Source organism: Lissotriton helveticus, chromosome 5_1 (genome assembly GCF_964261635.1).
Source record: "Lissotriton helveticus chromosome 5_1, aLisHel1.1, whole genome shotgun sequence".
Lineage (NCBI taxonomy): Eukaryota > Metazoa > Chordata > Amphibia > Caudata > Salamandridae > Lissotriton > Lissotriton helveticus.
This window is the reverse complement of record NC_136065.1, coordinates 457,451,596-457,475,596: the sequence shown is the minus strand read 5'-3', so window position 1 is coordinate 457,475,596 and position 24,001 is coordinate 457,451,596. Positions and strand designations below refer to the sequence as shown.

General features: G+C 44.7%; 1 protein-coding gene across 2 annotated transcripts in view; it reads right to left on the bottom strand.

Moving 5' to 3' along the window:
• The window catches only part of WDFY4 (WDFY family member 4), a 1,018,342-nt gene that overhangs the window by 797,088 nt on the left and 197,253 nt on the right, over window positions 1-24,001 (bottom strand). For both annotated transcript variants that reach the window (XM_078642707.1, XM_078642708.1), the window contains 4 exons: window positions 20,323-20,512; window positions 12,773-12,962; window positions 12,014-12,174; window positions 7,405-7,857 (listed from right to left, as the gene is read on the bottom strand). In XM_078642707.1, the coding sequence (XP_078498833.1) occupies window positions 7,405-7,857; window positions 12,014-12,174; window positions 12,773-12,962; window positions 20,323-20,512 (994 nt within the window). The remainder of the gene's footprint in view (window positions 1-7,404; window positions 7,858-12,013; window positions 12,175-12,772; window positions 12,963-20,322; window positions 20,513-24,001) is intronic.

The following is a 24,001-nucleotide window of genomic DNA, read 5'->3' as shown; positions in this document are numbered from 1 at the left end:
CTGTCCCCGCCATCTCCTCTGTAGTGCGGCCCCCTCCTGTCGTGTAAGATGCGTCTCCTGTAACATTGCAATGTGTACCCCCCTCCGCACTAAATAGGCATGGACTTTATGTCTGCGCTGCATAGAGTGTAGGCCCCGCACATTCCAGGTAATACAGTTCAGTCTATTCACATCAGCCATTGTCCCAGTGATCCGGTCGAAACACTCCCTCCAGTTCCAGCCCTTCGACGGTGGTGGTGCCCCCCCTGAACAAAACAGAGCTACTAAACAGTCCTACCCATGGTGAACCCAGGGTCAATAACTTCAAACAGAGTAAACAATCCCCAACTGTGGAGCCCCCCCCTCCCCCAGAACAGGCCCCAATATCGAGATATCAGTCCCCATCCAAACTCCCATACCTGATTGACCCAGGTCTCTACTACACAGCCGTAGCTGTGGGTGCCTTAAGGGCCAACGGAGTGTGGCCTCGGCCAGAGGGGGGTTGCGTTGCCCAGCCCCTCGCTCCCTCCCCAAGTACCCATGGACTCCCTGTACTGAGCACCCCGGTGCGCCCCGACCCCCACTACGTGCTGAGGCACGGGTCCCCCTCCTAGCCATCTAAACATTACCCATTGTCCTCCGCCAGCAGTTCAAATATTCAGGATCTCATCCGACGTTTGCGGCGTCACCAGCGGCCCTTCTGTCTGATGAATCCCGGAGTGGTCCGACTCCGAGCCTGAGGCAGAGACATGAGTGTCCGAGTCCGTGGCCCCCCTAGATCCAGGGGCCTCCGCTCGCCCCAGCTTCCCTGCTTCCAACAGCGCTGCCTGCCGCTCTGCCTCAGTTTGGGAGGCCGTCGGTCCCAGCTTCCCCCGTCCTCGTTTCCACAGCCTCTTCGATTTCCGCAGCCGCGCCGGCGAGCGCTCCCGCTCCCTCTCCCGCTCCTCTCGTTTTTTGGCGCCGTCAGTCCCAGCCTTGTATGTCTCCCACCAGTCCCAGGCTTCTGCTGACGTGTTAAAGAAGATCGCCTTGTCGTCAACCACCACTCGTAGTCTGGCCGGGAATAGTAAGGAGTAGGCAATTCCTTCAGTCCGCATCTCCCTTTTGATTGTAAGGAAGGAGGCTCGCTGCTTCTGCGTTTCGAAGGTGAAATCTGGGAAAAGTGTGACCCTACTATTCGCAATCTGGAAAGGGCCATCCTCTCGAGCTTTCCGTAGGAGCAGATCTCTGTCCTTGTGGTGGAGCACCTTGGCTATGATCGGCCTGGGCGGGAGTCCGGGCTTGGGAGGTCCTGAGGGGACCCTATGTGCACGCTCTAGAGTGAAGAATGGCGAAAGCCCCTCCGGCGCCACCACTGTTTTTAGCCATTCCTCCATGTAGGCCACCATGTCCCTCGTCTCCTCCGTCTCTGGCACGCCGACGACCCGCACATTGCTGCGCCGACTTCTGTTTTCCGCGTCCTCCGCTCGCCTTTCCAGGGTGCGTATGCGGTCTAGGGCCTCCGTCAGCTTGACCTCCATCACCTTGTGAGCTGGCGCCAGGTCTTTGATCGCCGTTTCCGCCTCCGTGACCCTGCCCTTTAGTTTGTCATGGTCCGCCCGGAGCAAGCCCAGCCCCGACGCCACCTGCGCTATGTCGTTGTGGAGCGCTTCTCGAGTGGCCGTTATGGCGTCCAAAATCCGATCCTGCAATCGCTGCAGGTCCGTCTGCTCAGCGGGGCCCCCCTCCGCCACATTAGACGTCGCCGCCTCCTCCGCCTTGGCTTTTGGCTTCCCCATTGTAGCCGGCCTCGCCTCCCTCGTCCTTTCCGAGTGCTTGCTTCCCTCGGGCCTCAGCCACGCGGCCGGCTCCTGTGCGCTACGGGATCTCGCTGCGCAGTTACCGCACTCCAGAAGCAGCGCCCGCCGTGCAGCTCGCCTCCTGGGGACTGTGGTAGACTGTCCTCCCTCTCCTGGGCTAGCGGTTCAGGTTTGTCGCGCTACTGGGAGTTTGGCACTGCCGGAGGTCCTCCGCTGGTCTGCGGGCGTCTCCGCTATGTCCCCATACACTGCTCAAGCCTTCGCGGCGGGGGGCGAAAAGAAAAAAAAAAAAAAAAAAAAAAGGAGGGGGGGGGAGCCCGGGATGTGTCGCACTGCGTCCCGTCCCCCGTGGTCCACCTCTCAGGGCTGCCCCCGCTCGCCCGCCGTCAAGTCCGGTGCCCAGGGCTGGGTCGCAGTCCGTCTCTCCGCCCTCCCGGCAATGGAGGCTGCCTGGTGGCTCCGCCTGCAGTGGCGCACCCGGTGGCCCTTCCTTCTGGCGGTCGCGGCCGCCGCGCACCGCAGCCGAGGGTCAAGGAGCTTCTCCCGCTGTGGGGGGTATCGCCGTCGGAGACGTCCGAGACGGCGGCCGCGCCCCTTCCGTGTGCTCCGGGTGTGTGGACCGCTGTGCAGCCCTCGGTCAATCAAGGCTCCGTCGCGGCCGCCATCTTGCGCGCCGCCGTCTCTCCCTCCGCTCCGGTGTCCGCTGCGATCGGCGGCCGATCTCGGCGCTGCAGTACCGCCATCAGCTCAGACCCTACCCAGCCAGTCACCATCAGGTCCGCTACCGGCGCCGGGGCACACACGGGTTTTCCGGCCCCGTTTTCAGGAGTATCGTGGGGAAGAGGCACGGAGCTCCGGGCTCACGCCGCCATCTCCCTCGGCGCTCAAGCCACGCCCGCCCCGGGGCAGATGTATCATAATACCTATTTGCGATTCTCAAATAGCGATTTTTTGAGAATCGCTATTTGAGATTTGCAAAATGGTATGTATGTAAAAATTCGCAATTTTTTAGCGATTCTTAAAATTCCTTAATTGAGATTAGCAATTTGCTAATCGCAACTAAGGAATAATTTCCCATTCATTTCTATGGGCCAGGAGGCCCATAGGAAGGAATGGGAAGTTATTCTCAATTTGCGATTCACAATTTGCTAATCGCAAATTGAGAATAATTTCAAGGGTGCAAGGGTGTCTTAAGGACACCCTGCTGCACCCCTGAAATTTACATGTATGCGCATATGGCGGACATACATGCCCTAAGGGCATGTATGAGCGCCAAATAGCACCTTTACAAATGCCAAAAAGTGCATTTGTAAAAGAATTCGCAAATTACCACCAACTACAAGTTGGTGGTAATTTGCGATTTCTTAGAGTAAATTCGCAAAAATTGATTGCTTCTTACATAGCATTTAAGGAATCCCAATTTGCGATTCCTTAAATGCTTACGCAACATTAAGGAATCGCAAAATTTGCGATTCCTTAATATTGCGATGCATTTTTGATGATACATCACATTTTCCGATTTTTTTTGTCGCAAACGCTGCTTTTTACCGATTCGCAGCGTTTGCGACAAAAAAATCGTTTGATACATCTGCCCCATAGTCATCCTGTAAATTTATTTTTCTACGAATCAACCATTTAACACGAACTTCAAGTCATCATTGGACAAGACTTGTAAAAAAGAATACCCCCACCCCCTACTCCCCTCCCCGAGCCTCTCCAGTACCGGAGATCAAGGTTCAGTCGCTCCTCAAAGTCTTGGCTGAAATGTGTGGCCCAGATCCCAATTGGTGTCCCAAAAATTAGGTGCAAACCGAGTGCTCGCCTATTTCTGATTTAAAATTAGCGGATGGTATGGTATTGTGTAAAACGGAATCTAAACTAATTCACGCTTTTCACTCCCTTTCCCAAATATCATTAGGTCTTGATAATGTAATTACATCTTATTCAATTTCACTTGTTTCCCCCCTTTTATTTGCTGAATGCATATGTTACACCTTGTATTTGCTATATTCACAAAACTCTAATAAAGATTTTTTGAAATAAAATTAGCGGATGAGCAAGCCATTAGTGCCCGATCACAAGCTTGACACCTTGGAATGGGGGATAATGTACATGGGTCTCCCTTTCAGAAGACGCACAAACAGCCCATGTGCACTATTTCTTGCTGCAATTAACACCAGGTTTCACCTGCAGCTTACCAAGGGAGGAAACAAGTGATTTACACTTAGATTTTAGTTCCATTTAGTGAAAATGAGAGTTTGCACCTAAAACACGGTTACCAGGCTCAGGGTGCTCAGGACATTTTATTCATATTAATCTATGCTCTATGACATTGTGATGCAGTATAGAGGTCATCCAAAGCTGGCGAGGATGGATGAAAAGACATGTAATGTGCCAGTATCTGCAATGCACGTTTTTACTAGTGCACTGGTGGTACTGGTCAACAACTATCTGAAATAGTAGAAGGCAAATAGCACAACTCCATACTTTCAGTAACTTGGATAAATCAGAATGGAGGGAAGGGAGAGCCACAAGGGGCAGAGCCTTGTCGCCATCTTCATCAGAAGGAGACGCACACAACCCAGGATTGGTCTCCATGGTGGGTACGGCCAGATTGACCTTCAGTGCCTGAAGGGCTGATTGGACAGGCCAGTGCGCAGGCCAATTTTTGGGCTGTTTTTCAGTTTGTTTTATGATCTGCAGTGCCAAGTTTTACTGTTGATTTCTCTGATATTACCACAAGCATTGCCTGCAGCAAGCAGAAAGGCATGCAGTTCCCTACACCATGCAAAGCTCTTAGCGTGTTATTACAAGTTCAAAAATGTCCTGATTTACAAATCCGGGCCACTTTTTTAACTGTCTGTGGGCCACTTTTGTTTTGTGCTGGGTGTATTTTCGGTCCCAGTCTGACCTTGTTCGTGGGCATAACCCTCTGCTGGTCTCTAAAGGGACCTCTTTGTCGACTGTCTGCCTAAGGGAGCACAGAGCCCTGTCTGTATATGACTCGTAGCTATTAGGATGTGCAGTGGACACTGTACAAATGAATATAAACATACATTAATGAAAAACAAATCTCCACAGCTGCCATTCTCACTGAGGACAGGGTTCAATACTGGTCTTACTCAAATTGCCCATAGTTCTGTACCTGAATTGCTGACAATACAAACAGACATGCACCCGCCTTCCTAGGGGTGGGCGTAGTTCGCGAAGTAGCGCTACGCGAAGTGCACTTCGCACTACGCGAACTTCACGTAGCACTACACGAGCTGCGTAGTAGCATGTTCGCACTGTGCAAGAGGCGTTTTCAATGATTGCACAGTGCGGACAAGCATCCGGCACTGTGCAATCATTGAAAACGGCATCTTGCACAGTGCAAGTTGTAGTTTTCTGCCGCTCAAGTAGATTTTTACTCGAGCGGCAGCTTTCTCAACGCGGATTGGTAGTTTTTCGTCGCGAGCATGTGGGACCACTCACAATGAGAAACCTGACCTCCCCGCGTTGAGAATCTCCCTGGGATGTCATTTTGCTTGCTCACGGTCGCGAACATGACATTGAGGACCGCGAACAAGCAAAAAATGACCGCTGCAAACTTCGCAAAAATTACGCGAGTGTAGCTTAGTGCCTTGCCCAGGGTTACTTCCTACAGGGAACAATGCTTAGTGACCTGATCTTCTCCAAAAACAAGTGCCCATATACATGTTCTCTCAAAGACAGAAAATGGTCTTTACCAGGCTTGGGCAGAGTTTGTGGAGTTTTGCTCCACGAAACTCCGCAAAGTGAGTTCCGCAAGCGGTGGAGTTTAGCAAGTAGCACTGCTTGCACTGATTTTTAGCACCAGGAGTTCGCCCCGCATTGTGAAATCAGTACGAACAGCAATATGCACAGTGCAAGAGGGCACATCTTCATTCTGCTGTTCGAGTACATGTTCTACTCGAGCATCAGCATCCTCTATGTGAATGACAGATTTCTCAACGTGAGCGGTCGCGACCTGCCGTGACCACCCGCTTTGAGAGATCTCACCAGGAGGAGGTCTAGCGCATGATTTTTTTCTTGCGGGGCCCTCGCAAACCTTCTGTTGGTGAGGTGTTTGAGAGAAAAAACTTCGCTCTGCGCCACTTCACATAGTTTTGCGGAACTTCACGATCCCCGCATAACGCGGAGTGCGCAAAACTCCAGGAAATCCGCCGGCAGAGCGGATTTCTTCACTCAACCCTAGTACTTACAAGGCTTCTTCAGAAAGAGACTAAGACCCCTTTACCAGTTTTCTTACTGAGCTCAGAGCTCTATACTTATCATTGTTTGGGGTACAAACCCATGATGTGGTGGGCTTTCAGAGGATCTATGCCATGTACATGTATTTTTGAGACAGAGACACACCTCACATTTTACCTCAAGGGGCACAGCCTTGCAATTGTCTTCAGCACATGGCACTGTCCTGTGCATGTTCTCATGGATTGTACAACAATGTACAGTATACTGGTGTACCACATTGTTGAGGTTGAACAATTGACCCTCAGATGTGTTATGACTCGAAAATTGACTACTGAAATATTGTCAGGGTGGAGTTAATAATAGAAAATCTACACCTACTTTGACAATATATGAGTCAGTATTATGCTTCCAATATAGCTGTAGGGAGATATTTTGAGAGTCAGTAATGAGCAACACAATCATACAATACCTGCATCACCAAGGACAAAAACAAGATTTGAACAGTTCCGATATAATTAAGCAGCACAATCTAGAGCGTCTAACTCGTAGAGAGGTGGACAACCATACAGGACATGTGTCTTTCTCAAGGGGAACACACCAATGTGCAGTATACGTCTTCTTCAAAGGCAACACAAGTGTGTGCAGCACCTGTCTTCCTCAGTGAAAACACAACTATGTGTAGTACCTGTCTTCCTATATGGAACGCAACTATGTATAGAACCTGCCTTTCTCAACGGGAACACAACTATGTGTAGTACCGGTCTTCCTATATGGAACGCAACTATGTATAGCACCTGTCTTCCTCAAGCGGAACACAACTATGTGTAGAACTTGTCTTCTTATATGGAACGCAACTATGTATAGCACCTGTCTTCGTCAAGCGGAACACAACTATGTGTAGTACCTGTCTTACTATATGGAACACAACTATGCATTGCACCTGTCTTCCTCAAGGGGAACACAACTATGTGTAGTACCTGTCTTCTATGTGGAACATAACTATGCATAGCACCTGTCTTCCACAAGGGGATCACAACTATGTGTAGTACCTGTCTTCCTATATGGAACGCATCTATGTATAGCACCTGTCTTCGTCAAGGGGAACACAACTATGTGTAGTACCTGTCTTACTATATGGAACACAACTATGCATTGCACCTGTCTTCCTCAAGGGGAACACAACTATGTGTAGTACCTATCTTCTATGTGGAACATAACTATGCATAGCACCTGTCTTCCACAAGGGGATCACAACTATGTGTAGTACCTGTCTTCCTATATGGAACACAACTACGTATAGCACCTGTCTTCCTCAAGGGGAACACAACTATGCACTGTACCTTTCTTCCTCAAGCAGAACACAACTATGTACAGCACTAGTCTTTTTCAACGGGAGCATACCTATATACAGTACCTGTTTTCCTCATTAGCTTTGCTTGCTTCCTAAGCTGGGTAAGAAGAGTCCCCAGAAGGCCGGAGTCGCGGAAGATGTCACTGAAGAGCGTGTCTCGTTGGGTGATGCGCAGTATGCACTCTAGAGCAGTGATGATGCAGTGAGGTGCTTCGTTCTCCTTGATCAAACCCTGGACCTTCCGGAGGATTTCGTGAGGGATGTATGACAGTTCCATGATGATGAACTCTATGAGCTGGAAGAACATGATCTGGACTGTCACATCTTGCAGATGGATTTTCTCTGCAAGCTGGGAGATGGGCTGCAATGTCCACTCTAGGAGGAAGAAGTTGGCCTTGTCAAGGGCCCAGATGGTGCGCATGGTTGATAACATCTTCCTACAAAGCCAAGAGTCTGTGCTTCTCTGGAGCACTGTCTGCAAAACCTGGAATGCCTGTAGGTTTTTCACACAATTTCCTGAAATAAATTGAAGTTGATGAGTACAGGAAAGCTGACGTACACAGATATCGACACAACCAATTATACACAAGGAACGAGCAATTTCAAATAAAGAAGGAAAGATTTCATGTAGCATCAAATCATTCAAGTATGTGCCTTGAATTTTAATACATTTGAACAATTTTGCACCAGATTGTATTGATTAAAATACACAAGGTATCAGGCCCTATTCATCTGTTTTTTCCTGTTCGTAGAAATGCAGTACACGTCATATTACCATGACTGTCCTGCTATTATACACAGGCACGAGCAATTAAAAAAAAAAAAAGTAAAGATTTCATGTAGCATAAAATCATTCAAGTATGTGCCTTGAATTTTAATACATTTGAACAAATTTGCACCAGAATGCATTGATTCAAATACAGAAGGGTAACAGGCCCTATTCATCTGTTTTATCGTGTTGTTAGAAATGCAATGCACATCATATTACCATGACTGTCCTGCTATTATAGGGTGCTCAATACTAATGTACAGCCTACCTCTATACACTTTCATTTATATGAGACACTGCCACTGATGCACATAGAGATAAAGTAATTTACCCAGTGTAATGTTCGATTAAGCAACAGATATTTGTGAATAGCATATTTGTCACTGATGTGGCCCTTAGTGCTTGTGGACTATCATAGCCGTTGTTGTGGGCTGTCTGGAGAATGTGTTCTTACACTGCCTGGAATGTCCGATTGTGCTATGCCCCACAGCTCTAGGAAGTTTGAGGATCAGTCAAAGCAGAAAGTCTGCTGTCTATGCTTGTTATTTTTGTGAACGTTTTGGATGTGCTGGCATGCTGCCGCTTGTATGTAGATGGTTGTGTAGTGCATGGATTTTTAGATGGGGCTACAATTGTGGTGACAAGGACATGCCAAAGGCAGCAGGGTGTATAAATATTGTGTTGAGAGTAGCATGTTCCCAATTGCATAGCTGAGGCTCTATAGGGATTGTAAGCAAGAAGGGTTTTGGGAGAGGAAATGCAAGAATACTGGCAGATAGAGAGAGTAGTAAAAGTCTACTGTGGGCAGTGGGATGGTTTTTGATGCTATGGAGGCCGCAAAGTAAATGATATGGCACTTGGGGCACGTGGAGCTGTGTGTGTTTTAATATGTGTGTAGGTTGTACATGCAACATATGTATTTCAGTAAGCTGTGAGGCACCACATTTAGACACATTAGAGAGAGCCTGGATGGACTTTAGTCTGGGGGGCTAAAGTCCTGGGTGGCTTGTGGTGTTTGTGACCTATTTATTGAATGTGCAGTAATTGTCAAAATGAGCAATGATGCCATTGTATGGGAGGGCAATGGTCTGGGTGGGGAACTAGCTAGGTGTGATATGTCCCGACAAATAGTCAGATTATCCTTGTCATAGGTTGTTAATCAGTGTCTCGCTGTTGCCATCCACTCATGGGTGATTCCATGACTGAGATTCCCTGAACATTAACCCAGGTCTTTGTCATTGCACTACAATGGGGTATGGTCAGGCAGGGTTCTGGGAGTAGAATCTGGAGATGAAGCAATGATTGGGGCCTCCAAAGGGAGGAGTGGGTGACAGACTTGATGTTAATGATGGATGCATTGTCAGATGGTGGAGTGATGAAGGACAGGGGTTCTGGGCCTCAGCCCTTCTAGGATTTACACTGACGACAAGGGTCAAACACTGTCACCCGAGCTGTTTCGACTCTTTATGAGGGAGTCTGGTTAGAGTGCAAGTGAGGGCCCTAAAAAGTTGAGGGGGGTTTCCTTGACCCCACCAAACCCAATCCCCCAATAATGACAGCAATCTGCGTACAAGCAAAGCCCATAGCCAGCAAGGTAGGCACAGCTCCCTAATTCTCCTAAATCACCTAACCTTACTAGCACCTTCATTGAGGAGAAGGAGCAGGAGACATAGGGTAATGTGCAAAGCCAATAGCAAGCAGGGAAGACACGGGTCCCTAGAGGAAGGAGAGAAGGAGGAGGGAGAGATGGGGAGTAGGAAGAGGATGCGGTAAGGGAAAGAAGGGGAGGAGAAGGGGGAATGGGAGGGGGAGGGGGAGTGGGAGGCAGAGTGGGAGGAAAGAGAGGGGAAGGGAGGAAGGAGAGGGGAAGGGGAAGAGGAGGAGAAGGAGGGGGAGGACACATAGGGTAAAGCACAATGGGAAAACACAAACACGATTATGGACCAAAACATTCAAAGGTCTGCTATAGTAAAATAAGAATAAAGGATTGTTTTCTGTATACAACGCATTTATGAGAAAAAACATGTATGTGTGATTATTCTGTGGTCCCTCTGGCATTGCAGTTCATGGCCCCCTAGAAGGCGGAATGATACTCCACACAAAGAACAGTATGAGATGAGAAGAACACTGTCCTTTGGGCAGAACCAGAGCCACATACATTTAAAGAATAGGTAACAATAGGTGTTGCAGATGGCTTCGCTGTCAAGCATGACCTAAAATGGATGCTGCAGGTCAGTTTGCGAAGTAAAGACCCAGAGGAGGACAACATATAAAAATCAATATTTACAAACACAAAACTAGGACATTACGAAAACGATACGATACGAATACGATACGATTACGATACACATATTGCAATCATTCTCCATAAGGTTAAACTTTTTTATGAAACGGCTGGGACAGGCAAGTCTTGCTTTTATGGAAGGCCAAAGATAAAGGGTGGAGGTATGGTGGGGGGGGGGGGGTGAAGAGTCAAGAGTTATCTGTTTTTGAAGAAAGAAACCCAATATTTGCTCCGTTTTTGTTTTATTATCTTAATTAACATTCAAGTTCACTTCCAAACCACTGCTGGACTACAGCAGGAACACATAGGAAGTACAACCTGAACAACAGTTCTGTCCCCCAAAAAATGATCCTTTTAAGAAACAATTTTACAGATGATTGAGCAACTAGGAAGTCTTTGATTAGAAGTCAGACGGCTAGTTCCAGTCCACAACTTCTCCAGGAGACCATCTTCAGCCAAATCAAAACTACACAATCTATGGAGGTCTTTGGGAAAGATGCTCTGGAAAGCTGTCCTCCTCTGCAGCTCTTCGTCTCACTGTTTGTCCATTATGCTGCTTAAAAATCCTTTCAATGGAAAGCATTGCTGCATTCCTTCTTTCACTTCAGTATTCCCTTTCCCACAAATCTCCACAGGACCTAGCCTAGCATGGTGCCTGGCAAAACCACTCTGGCCATCAGGACGTTCTTCCGTTATGTGCTCCTTTTATCAAGGCTACAGTTCAGAAGAAAGCTGGTGAAATCCAACATTGTACTGCATATTAATCAACCACAGGATGCTCTCTACAACCCGGCTGATCCTATCTACCCAGCTAACGTGGGCGGATCTCCGATACTCCTTCATTACTGATGGCATACAGCAACCCTGGATGAGCATCTTCTAATTACACGAGCCCAATATGCACCGTCCACCGTTGACTCTCACTCCACGTTTCCTGAAAACTCTGATGTCAGTTTCAACCACTGAACCTCTTGGCATCTCAGCAATCAATTATTCATTGAGGGCTTCTTTACTCCCACAACACTTGGAAAACTGGGTGACTTTGAGAATTGTATTAAGGTCTTTGTGTACAGCAACATTACCATCACACGCTTTCGACTGAGTTACAACCACAGTCATTCTAATAGTAGGGGTACGAACAGAGGCATTCTAATAGAGGGGATAGTATCTAAGTGTGCCAATATGAGGGAATAATCGCAAATATGCCATTAATTTGTCTACAACCACAAGAAAACTACCAATGTAGGTCCAAACACACACATTTCATCAATATAGACACAATCATAATCCTCCCACTTCTGTGGGTAATATAATAGCAAGTATTACATCCATGCAAGGAAACTCACAATCAGGCCATTAATGTCGGCAAAATCCAAACAATGTGTGTACAATTGTATCAGTGTGGGAAAATAACCAGAACGTCACAAGAGAGAGAAGATACTAGAATAACAGATCACAGTACATTACATTGTGTCCACTGGCTGCTGTGCCTTAGAATGGCAAGAATAAAAAAAAAATGATCACACACTAAGATATTTGTGCAAGCAGTTCATTATTAACCAGGTCCCATGTTCCCACACTCATGAACTGCGGTGCACAAGAGACAGAAAATGATGTACCTGAGTTTGAGGAAGGCTGGCTCTGGAAGTCAGGGAGCTGTGGATGGGTAATGTTGCTGGCAACTTTGAGATCGGTTTTCCCACAAGTTGTCAGATTAGCCAGTACATTGAGTAGTTTGTCCAGGTGTTCCGCCGCTGCAGACACGGAATCCTCCTCAAAACTGAATGGAACCAAAGTATTTTAATGTTATTGATTAACATAAGGATCTGTACTATTAAAATACCTTCCCCTACATTTTAAGATGTTATCTTCCATTGTAAGATTGGACTATCCATCACCCTCACAGCTGCAACTTTAAGCTAGGCCTTGAATTAAAGGAGGACACTGTTTTTTATGTGTATACAGGATTATCAGAATGTGGCCTCACAAAGTACTACATCTTTATCCACACTAAGGCACACAGATAGCATTAAAACAACTAGTACCTTCCCAGTGACAGAGAGAACTCTCTCAGTAATTCTTCCACAGCTCTTGGATTGCTGCTTGCGCTGATATTTCCTCTTTCTCTGATGTGCTCATTCGTGTCTCAGAATTCACTGCATCTTACCTGTTCAACCTTCTATTTCCTACTTCACTCTCCCTCTTCCTCATTACCCCCCACTCTCCACCTATTCATTTGAAAACTTGAACTACACTTCTGTTTTCATTCACACCACCAGTTCTTCCTTTCGTGGGACACTACACCTTAAATCCTGAAGTAAGCCTGATGTGCTGCTCCCACCTTGTGAAGCAGAAGAAAACAGAGCGGTGGTACTTGCCGAAGTAATATCTTCACCAGCATTGGATAGCCTTCATTGTCTTCAAACTGTTGGAGAAGAGCCATCGAGAGAGGATAGGAGTCCTTCAGGAAGCCGAGAAGCAGGGCTGTGATCTCACAGAGATCGGCTGGAGGCAGAGCGTCCACGCGGGTGGACAGTTCCTGGACAGCCATCTTCAGGCAGCAGGAAGCTGACACAAGACCAGGTGACATTAATTAAAAATGTAACAACTGCATCATCTCAGAAACCTGGAGATTTTGAATTCTAATACAAGCATTCACAGTCAACTCTACTGATAACGGTTTGGACATGCGTGACAAACATGGCAGTGACATGGCAACTTTCATCCAAACTTATAGGGGTGTGAAACTGTGGGCCAGCTATCGCTTAGATAATCTGCATGACAATGGCACGCCTGATTTTGTGGGGGTCGGGAACGTTCTTAGCCTCAAAAACTATGAGGAAATGTGTCTCTAAAGACACAATTCAAATAGCTTTTAAATGCAGTCAATAAGAAAGTACTGACTCAAAAAGGAGTGTTTGAGATCAACAATCTAGGAAAAACATTAAAGGTTAATTAATAATTTGAAATGCAAAACAGGAAATAGAAAATGCAAATGCAGCAGTAAATATTGAATCAGTCAAAGATACAGGAATCAAATGCAATGAAGTCTACCAGTTCCAAAAATAATGCAATAATAAGCAAAAGCAGAAAAAACAGGCCAAGTCCTAAATGTGGAGCAAATCAATAGAAAATCGGACAGATTTCCTAGAGGCTCAGAAAAAAGTACTGTCTCACCCCCAAATCAAGGGGCATCATGGTGTGAGCAAAGACAGAATAATTTCAACAAATCACATGACATTATTCCTAAATGTCACACAACCCTACCATCTTTTCGCTAATTCTTTACATGAATATTGATTTTCCCCTTCTGAGCTACTCCCACCTAGAAGTGTCAAAATAAACAAGGTACATAAACAGCAGAAACCAATTGTGAATTAAGCAGTACGGGGTGCTAGCAGGAAGGGCATTGGAAAGTAGCAAAAGGCTTCCTCCAGCGAGTTCTTCAAGAACAATATACCATACTAAATAAACAGTGCACTTCTTGTTATAAGCGATATAAATAAACAATGGACATAATGATACAGCAGTCCTTCTAACAAAACTTGAGTTGAGGCGTAGCTGAGGCCTAGTTTTGCCTAAACTAGAAAACACATTAAAACAACATAACAATTTTGTTTGAATTACAATAGCTTCATTTTAATACAGTTTTGTGAATGCAAATACAGAATGACATATTAAAATACATATATAATTCAAATGTGATCTAGATTCCACAGTACCTTAAAACTGAGTCCTAAATAGCGCTGTACCTCTAACTTGTGGGGGGAAATAGAATGACTGCAAAAATATTGTAGGACATGATATTGATTGTAAGTATATTGTTTTTATCATCAGGCCACGTTCCTGGTTGTGGATTACTTTTGAATGTGTAATATTTTGTTTAATATTTATTTTATTTCAATTTTATTTAATTATGTGTTATGTTTATAAATGTTGAAATTCAAGTATTTATAATTAGGTCGAGCATTCAAGATCTCTTGTATATACTTTAGTACATACTTATATGTGTATATACTTTTTGAGCTCGGCAGATCAGACCCAGGACTTGTCTACTTCCGCTTAGGGACTTTTGTTTCTGTTTAACTGCCTCTATTTAACTGTCTTGAAAGAAAACGACCAGTAGACATCAGTAAAATACCAGAATTGTTTTCTGCTTGTTCAACTGCCTCTATTTATCGGTCTTGATAGAAAACGACCAGTAGAGGCAAGTAAAATACCAGAATTACTTTGGCATTCTCTAGATTCCAGTCCATAGAAATTGTCCTCTGCAAGCACCCGTAGACAATAATATTTTTTCAAATCTTGTATTTTCAGTGATATGACCACCGAAGACCCTGATTTTATATTAAAAATAGTGCTTTGGACTATACCATTTCCCACTGAAAGGCAATATTTCTCTCCATGCAATCCTGGTGTGTCAAGCAGTTTGGTGCTACTTTTCCTCCATTTTAAAGAACAGTAAATCTTTCAGCACCCAGGCTAATGTGCTGCATAGCTAAATACATATAAGTTCCCAAAGGCGAGACCAATTGCATTGAAAATGCTTGTTTTTTATGGGTTATGGGGTTTATCTGGTAATTGCCAATTGGATGGATAGAGTTTTTATGTTAAGATAACTTTAATAATTAATTTTTGGGGGTTAAGTGCAACTATTAAGTTTGTTGGCTACATTGTTTTTAAATTAGATATATTAGAGGGTTCAATTGGGAAACTATATATTTATACGGTTTATGGGTTATATACGGTTTTGTAATTATTTTATCAAAATGTGGGTTTTTGCATGGAATATTAGTATATGTGAACTCAAATTTTATTAAAAGTGTGAAATGCATTTAGGTTTAGAGTTGGGAGAAGATGTGTGCCCCAGTCCAATGTATACACTTTATCCAATATTAATAGGAATGGGAGTAGAATAGTATAACTTATTGTACCCACTTAGACCCCCACCCCCCACCCCCCCATTTTATACACTTTCCAGATTTTTTATGGGACTGGAGTTAGTATGGCAAATTTTACTTTCCTATTTAACCAGCCGTGGTTTGCCAGCTTTCAATCCTACTCCTCATACAGACACTCGTGGATATATGAGCAGCCAGCGATGGTCATTTGGCTGTAAGCTCCTTAATAATTATCAACCAGTTAATCAAATTGGGCATTTAGAAAGAATCAATTACGCCACAGAACAGTAATGTTGTATCAGAAGAAGAAACAAAAGATGTTTGATGGAACATTGAACATTACATGCTGTATGATTATAGTGCAAAAATCCAATCCAGCTCTTCACACGAAATCGCAGTGGGACAATTTCCACCTGATTCCTACCATATCGCAAGCTGAGTCTCTGAAGGATTTTCTCTGTCTCCTTTTTTCTTTCAGACCTCCCTCTAGCCTCTCTTCCAAATTAGTAGCTGTAGGCAGCTCCTCTATAATTCTCTTGCAGTTGACACAAGTTCTACACCAGTACTTTCACATACACTGCAAACATGTTGCATATTAAGCCTTATAAAATGTTTTGTTTTCCATCTAAGCATGTCAGGCCATGAGGTTATTCAACTGTAACACCTCCAAACCAGGAATTCTGTCTGTCAAATATAGGATGTAACACCATAAACTTGCCTCAGAGTGCATGTGCTAGCCTTCCTGGAATTGCAGAATTGCAAACTATAAGAGTTTGCTTTTAGGGAGCACAGATCCTAGGACCCTGCTAAATTGAATACAGAACATTTATGCTACCCAAATAACCTAATACAATTTTCCAGTGAGAAAAGATAATCAATTTAACATATGACCGGCTCGCACTGGCCTCATTTGCAAGTTCACCTGGGCATTCTGCTGTCTGCTATAAAGGAGCAGGTACCTGAAGCTTTTTGCCCGTGCATGGTTGCCTGACTTATCCTTTGCTGAAACTATGCCCTGCAGTCTACTTGTATATATGACCAAAGTCCCTTTGTACAGCTCTCTGCCTTCTGGAGTGGAGAAGTGTGGCTCAATGGTTAGAGAGGCAGATCCTGATGCAGAGGTCTAGCCCGGGACCAGGGTTCAATTCCCCGCCTCGGCGGGTCTTGGGCTCAAAATTCCACGGACCTGATAATTCTCGCCTCGGTGCCTATTCCAATCATGGAGTCCCACTCTGCAACTCTGGGCAATAGCTTGCTTAATCTCCACAACGGCCCCCACAACGCTAAGGATGCCTGGCCTCCACCTTGGGGGTGCCCAGGAGTGGACACCTCACAGGGAAAGCCAGGATGGGTTCCACAGCGGTATTCGTACAAGCGCCTTGAGACTCTTGCGGGTGAGTAGTGAGCTATACAAGTATCAATTTACATTTTTTTTTACATTTCTGTTGATTCCCTTTGCAGCCTCAGGCCTCTTCTCTGGATGATTTGCACCTAACTGCCTAGGATAGTTCTCTGCCCGCATTGCTTAATTTGTAAAAAATGAAGTGCCAAGGCCCTTCTTGGAAGGCCACTTCAGCATGTAACACTCAAACCCTGCCAGCTGCCAATGATAGTGCCAACATACCACTTAATCATCGCACTCCTACAAGTGTGACAATTCAGACTATTTCAGGCCACGCACAGCTATAATAATGGCATGAGAGTCTAGCATCATTCATTTCTATCGTATATTGACTTAATAAACACAGTTGTTGTGCTCATTTAAAAAAGACAGTGCCACCATGTGGTGTACTAACACTAGAACCGGTGTTGATAATTAAGTGCCTATGCTGAGCACCGTAAACCACTGGCACAAATTAAGCACTGGTGCACATGGCCATGGCAGTAACTGTCAAGTATGGACAGCAGGAGCTGTGAAAGGAGGCTGAAGTCCATGGGCATAAGGCAAGATCCTGCAGTGCAGGGGGGCAGCCTTGAGGGTGCCCCCGAACCTTCAGGGGACCCACATTCAGCTCGAATTCAAATATCTGTATGGTAGGGGAGATTCAGGGTTCCCTTATCAAATTCTGCATGGAGGTCCCATTATTTAGCATTACCCCACATCTGAAGCTCGCCCCTTATTCTCCCTCCACTCTCTCTAACTACTTTTCTTCATTTGCTAGAAAAAAATTAAAATAGAGGAGCTGAGGAGAACATCCCTCTCAATCTTTCCACAGCTCTAGTAATGCTGGAACCCGCCTTTACCCTCCTCTACAGATTATGCCCTTCTCTTTACTTTCTGAAATCCAAATATCCTGGATAGAAAGAGGAGAGAGCCAGAAGCTGTAGTTTAAGGAGGTGAAGGGTTGACAGCAGAGGCCTATCCAGGTGCTTTTCGCACACTGGTTCTCCATTGTCTTTAATGAAGATAACAACTTTCCAATATTGTTATGCATGCTACAGGATCAAAACGTTGCACAGCAAACTCAGCCCTTCATCCTCTTAAGGTAGTTAAATGACAACTGTTTTGACAGGTTACAGTAGCACCAGCTGTATTCAGCAATTAAAGAGGCCAAATGGGTGGCAAACAGATCTTCATAAAACACGTTACTTATAATCATTAAGGGCCTCATTACTATGTCGGGTGGACTCATGTCTGCCCGCACTGTTGCAGTTTGAAACCGTCCGACCTTAGGTCGGCAGTTCCGATTGCAGATTAGGATGTGATCACCTATAGGGCGGTCGCAAACCTCCATTTTTCAATGGAAGCTTGTGCGCAGGAGGAAAGGGCCCGCAGCAGAAGCTTCCATTGAAAAATGGATGTTTGCAAACATCCCTACACCGCATGGCACACAGTGCAGGGATGTTCAGGGGTGCACCATTGGTGCCCCCAAGGCCCCATAGCAGAGGACCACAGGGGATGGGAGCGCAGCTAGGGGCCACCAAAGTCACTTTCCAACAGCCTTTCCATGAAAGGCCGAGACATGGAAAGGCTGTCGTAAACCGAAATTGTAATCTTGATGACAGAGCTGAGGCTGGCTCTGCTGTCATTTAAGGGATTAAAATTCCCCTTCTCTTCAGACGGACTCCGTGACCCAGTTGGAAAAGGAGTGGAATCCCCCCACGGGTTTCTCTCTGACCGGGTTCATCATAATACGGCGGTTAGAGGGAAAACCTCCATGTCGGGCGGAAAGCCTCCGTCAAACTGGTTTTCTGCCCGACATCCAAATCGGGCTGTATGTAGTAAGTCCCTTTACCAGTCATTCTGATGCACCCACACACAGTTCTCATGCCTTTGTGATACTTCTGTTTTGAATATTTGCCAACAAGGGAATTCGTTGATATGTAAATTACAGGTAATTGAACAGCGCAAGTCTTTGAACTTGAAATCAATTTGAATAAATCTCAACCTGTTGTACACTTATTTAGCCACTTCAATTTTTGGCACAATGGTGAATACTCTTCAGAACAGATAATGCTACACGGTTCTTTGAACCTATTTCCCGTGTAGCATTATCTGTTCTGAAGAGTATTCACCATTGTGCCAAAAATTGAAGTGGCTAAATAAGTGTACAACAGGTTGAGATTTATTCAAATTGATTTCAAGTTCAAAGACTTGCGCTGTTCAATTACCTGTAATTTACATATCAACGAATTCCCTTGTTGGCAAATATTCAAAACAGTTTACAGCCCAAGCTCGCAAGGGTATATTGGGTCACCCACTCCGAAAATCATTTGTGATACTTCTGGCGTTACCTTGTTAGTTCTTACTGATTACCTTAGATATTGAATCTTCACATTCTAGACCGTCTCTATTTCAAATTCTATGTAAGTGTTCTTGTCTAAATTTCATCCAAGCAGCTTTATTGTATCTAGATAGAATACACAATAGGCACAACATCTTTATAGCTTCAGAAACTGCTTTTGTTAATGTGTGTTAAATGCTTAAGCTGGGTCAGAGTGAGACAAAAAATATCCCAGGACAACAAAATAAAGGTGACCCACATCATCAGATCATACAGCTAAAAAAGTGGCCCACATTTGCAAATCAGGCCATTTTTAACTTGTAAAAATCTTCTGTTTAAGTGTTGTGCAAGCTGTGGAAGATTACATGGATGTGAACCTGCTGCAGGCAATGTTTGGGGAAATATTTGGGAAATCAATAGTAAATCCTGCCCTCCTGACCACAAAACAGGCTCACAAGCTGCTTAAAACCGTCCCACACACTAATCTGTCAGACCAGCTCATCGGGCACTGCCAGATTGCTCTTAAATGCCAGTCTCACACTGTGCTTATGGATCTCTGAAAAGTTCCCAGATGAAATGAATGTATAAGGTTTCAGGCAAATGCCTGTTGACTAAGTTTCTGATTAAAACAAAAATACTTTTCTTTTCGTTAGACACTTCACATCAAGCGTCTGTTTCTAAGCGCTTTGCATACAAACGTTACTATAACCCACTGTAATGGTCCTCAATTTACTGAATCAGGAAGGACTGAAGTAGAATCTCTTATTCTGGGATTCCAACTTCTGATGGTCTGATCTCTGGCAAGCATTATTTCAATGGGCCATCTTGCCAGAAAGATTGGAATGGTTAACCTCATAAAATCTCTGGCATTCTCACCCTCACCATATTAAACTGAGTACCACTGTGACCCTGGGCCATAGAAGACTTTGACCTTAAAATAACACAAAAGTTCAGTTTCCAGGATCAAAACCTTTTTTCATGGACACTAGAGGTTACCAGGATGGAGTCGGTGTTCGGTCGCTTACAAACCAACAAAGACACAAGTGATGAATGAATGAAAAAGATTTGTAAAACGCAACAAATGCTATAAGGCATCAAGGTGCTAGTAGCAAGATAGTCTGAAGAATTAGAGAAATAGAAGAAGCTAACTAGTGGCTGTTAAGAAGTGAACAGCCTGGTCTTTAAGGACTTACAGAATATGGTGTGGGATTGAGACAATAGAAATTGAATCCAAATAGGTTACATCTAAGAAAAAAACAAAAACAGCTGGCTTTGAAGCAACAGAGAAGGTCTAAGGCTTACCATGCAAGTAATGTATGATGCTGGAGGTCTGGACTTTGGACACTGCACGGAGCACGCGAACCGTGGATGAACGCCACTCTCTGCTGCTCCGCTCCCACAAGGAGATCGTTGCGACTATCAGCGACTGCAGCTCTGAGGTCTTCAGGAGTTCCTCTACCCCCTCAGTCTGGCTGCAAATATTCAACATTACCTGAGAAAATGGGAATCCAAATGATATCTCAGTTAGGCCATCAGAGAGCTGGTGGTAGTTAACTGGAGGGAGAAACACTGAGTAAAGGAGTTAGTGTGAGAGACATTATGGACTTAGGGTCATATTAGCAAGAACCTCGTTAAAATTATCGCCGTTTTAGCGGCAGGAAACGGCGATAATGGGCTTACTAAAATGCCCTTGAGAATTCCAATAGAAGCCCAGGTTAGATGTCCTGCACATCTAACCTGGGCTTCTATTGGAATTCTATAACGCATATTAGCAAGCCCATTATCGCCGTTTTAGCGGCAGTTTCCTGCTGCTAAAACTGTGATAATTTTAACGAGGTTCTTGCTAATATGCCCTAGTGTGCGGCTAAAACAAAAGTGTGTGTTGATCAAGAAAAAGGTGGAAAAGAGAAGGCAGGAGATGGAGGGAATACATTAATCTGGAAAGAGAGAAAAAGGATGGAAACTTTAAAAGGGATAATTAAAGTATGTCTGTGCGCCTAAGGCTTTTGTTTTCCGTGTGTGTTGCACTCATCAGAACAATGTCGGAGTCCCTCTGTTTGTGTATGAATCTTTCAGCTTCTTGTATTTTATGCGCGCCTGCTTTGGACATTTTGTGTATCCATGATATGCCACAGAACTGAATATTCCGAAGTGGTGCATTGTGCTGTGGTGTGTGGTTGAGGAGGCATGTTGATTGTAGTGTATAGTACAATGCAAGAAACATTGCAGAGTCAATTGACATCATTGGTAGCATGATATAGTACTGTACTATATTGTATAAAGTAATACAGGGGAAACGACCTTTACAACAAAACTTTTACAATGCACTACCATTACAACAAAACTTTTACAACGCAACATCCATTACAACGCATGCCATTACAACGCAACCATTACAACGCATGACACTACATCGTATGTCTTTACAACGCAGTCATTACAACGCATACCATTACAACGCATAACATTACCATCCAACACTTACCCTACTGTTGCACCCCCTGGAGTTAGAATAGTAATTTTTACCCTTACACTATCCAACACTTATCCTACTGTTGCACCCCCTGGAGTTAGAATAGTAATTTTTACCCCTACACTATCCAACACTTATCCTACTGTTGCACCTCCTGGAGTTAGAATAGTAAATGTTACCCCTACACTATCCAATACTTACCTAAACATGCAATGTAATGTTATGCGATGTAATGGTATGCGTTGTAAAGGTATTATGCGTTGTAATGGAATGCGTTGTAAATGTAGTTTTAAAATTTTCGTTGTAATGGTATGCTTTGTAACGGATGTTGCATTGTAAAAAATGCGTTGTAAAGGTATGCATTGTAAAAGTGTGCGTTGTAGTGACATACATCCGTAATACAGAGTGGACTGCTGTGTGAAACCGTGTTGTACAGGGTTAGCTGCAGTGGCTTGAACTAGTGTTGTGTGTGGTCAGTGACGTAACGTAAAATGATGGGGCCCCCCTTGCAGAATCTGAAGAGGGGCTATTCCCTGGCTGGGGGCAGAATGGTGCCACCCTGAAGGGTATGGAGCCCCTGAAGGGCTGGGGGCTGCCCTACACCTCGGGAGCTGCAGGGGCCTGCGTTATGTCCCTGTGTGTGGTACAGTGTTGCATGGTATCTGATCAAGAGCAGAAGATCTAGATCATCCCTTGACACTTGTCACTCAAGAATACTTCATCATTTAGTAACGGAGATTGTATCTGGTTTCTCCAGTGGTGGTCGGCATGGTTCACGTGTAGCGGGGGGAGGGATGTAAAAAAAAAGTGTACCTTATCACATCTCTCCGTCTCTCCTCCGCGTCATACTCAGGCTGGAACAGGAAGCTGGAAGCAGCCAAGAAGCCCCCAAGCTCGCCTGACCAATCACAACACTGCAATGCAGCTTTGTGATTTGTCTGAGCGCCGAGGTTTGGCACTCAGATGGGGACTGTGGGCTTGAGAATGTTCTCCACCCAGGCTGTAATGCAGCTTGTGTGGAGAACATGCACAGTGCGCAAGTCTGTTAGGCCAGCCCAAGCATCATGCCCACTTGGAGTGGGCAAACCACTCATCCCTTGACCCACTCTGAGAGCAGAGCATCCCCATTCCCCGTCCATCCCGGCCGCAAAGCAGCAGAACCAAATAAAATGGTAATATCATTGAGTTATTAATATTTTATTTTTCCTTTAGTTACACTGCTTAAAAGCAGTGGTACGACACTCCTCCGCCTTAGCGGAGAAGCCGATACAGGTGCTCTTCCCGACCATGAACCACTCTATGTAAACTGACCCTGCTACGTCAAACATGCAAAGGCCATCGTATTATTGAAGAAACAGTCTTTGTACTCCAATGAATAATCACATTTCTGGCTTAGTTTCACTTGCCACACAATCTGGTTTAAAATAGGCCAATAAGAGATTTTGTTAAAAGACTGCACTTAGTTGACCTCATTGGACTTGGCATTTGGCCAGCCGTGGAAAAGGACGAGTTATAGGCTTAGGTCTTGATGACCCTTAGGATGTGAAATAGTCATTGCCCACTTTTTCTCTGGAACCTTAGCTAAAAAAAGAAAAAGCACCTGATTTAGAGTTTGTCAAACAGGTACTCCATCACAAAACTGACGATTATTCAGTTTGCTGTATTACAAGTGCAACAGGATATTCAATATCCTTGATAAGTCAAGTTGTGACAGAGTTACCCCTCCACCAAACTCTGATGCGGGAGATGGGATGGTGCATCAAAACATGACGGATATCCCATCCTCCATAATACAGGTACCATATGCTATAATGCACTTGTAATACAGCAGATGGGGCATCCACCGTGTTTCTGATAGAGTATCAATAAGGCCCTAAATGTTGTCTGCTCCCTATATCCTACCACTGTGTCAGTGTGAAATGGTACGCGCAAGCTCAATGGAGTTATATTTAGCTTGAGATCGTTGTGACAAGCAAGTTACAAGTTTTTTTTTTTAGGATGCACTTGGCTACTTTCAGACTTAGCTTAAAAAAAGGACATCCTTCATTTTTTTTAACTGCCGATTGTTTGCCGAATTAAAAACAAATAAAAATAACTAGAAGCGAACGTCGGAATGGCAAAGAGGTAGAGAGCGAGAGAGAAAATAGGATGTAGCTTAGTCTATGGAAACAAAAGGAGGCATAGAAAAACTACAAGATCAAAATGAATGAAATTAATTACTCACAAATTTATGAGGCCTTTCTAGTAATCTGGCATGACCAAATTGAAGAAGGTTTTTATCCTTCACTCTAGAGTGATAAGTGTACCCATCCCAATTGCTAAATGTGATTTACTGTTTAGTGGAGGAAGTTCTCAATTTACTTAGTCTTTCTTCGGATCTGCGTATTGGACCCAAGATACTGCATATTCTTCTTCCAAACACCTGCAGCAATAAAGCGACTTTTTGAATATACACAGGGACCAGGCACATTCCTCAGCAGATACATCCTACTTATCTACACGAGGCCT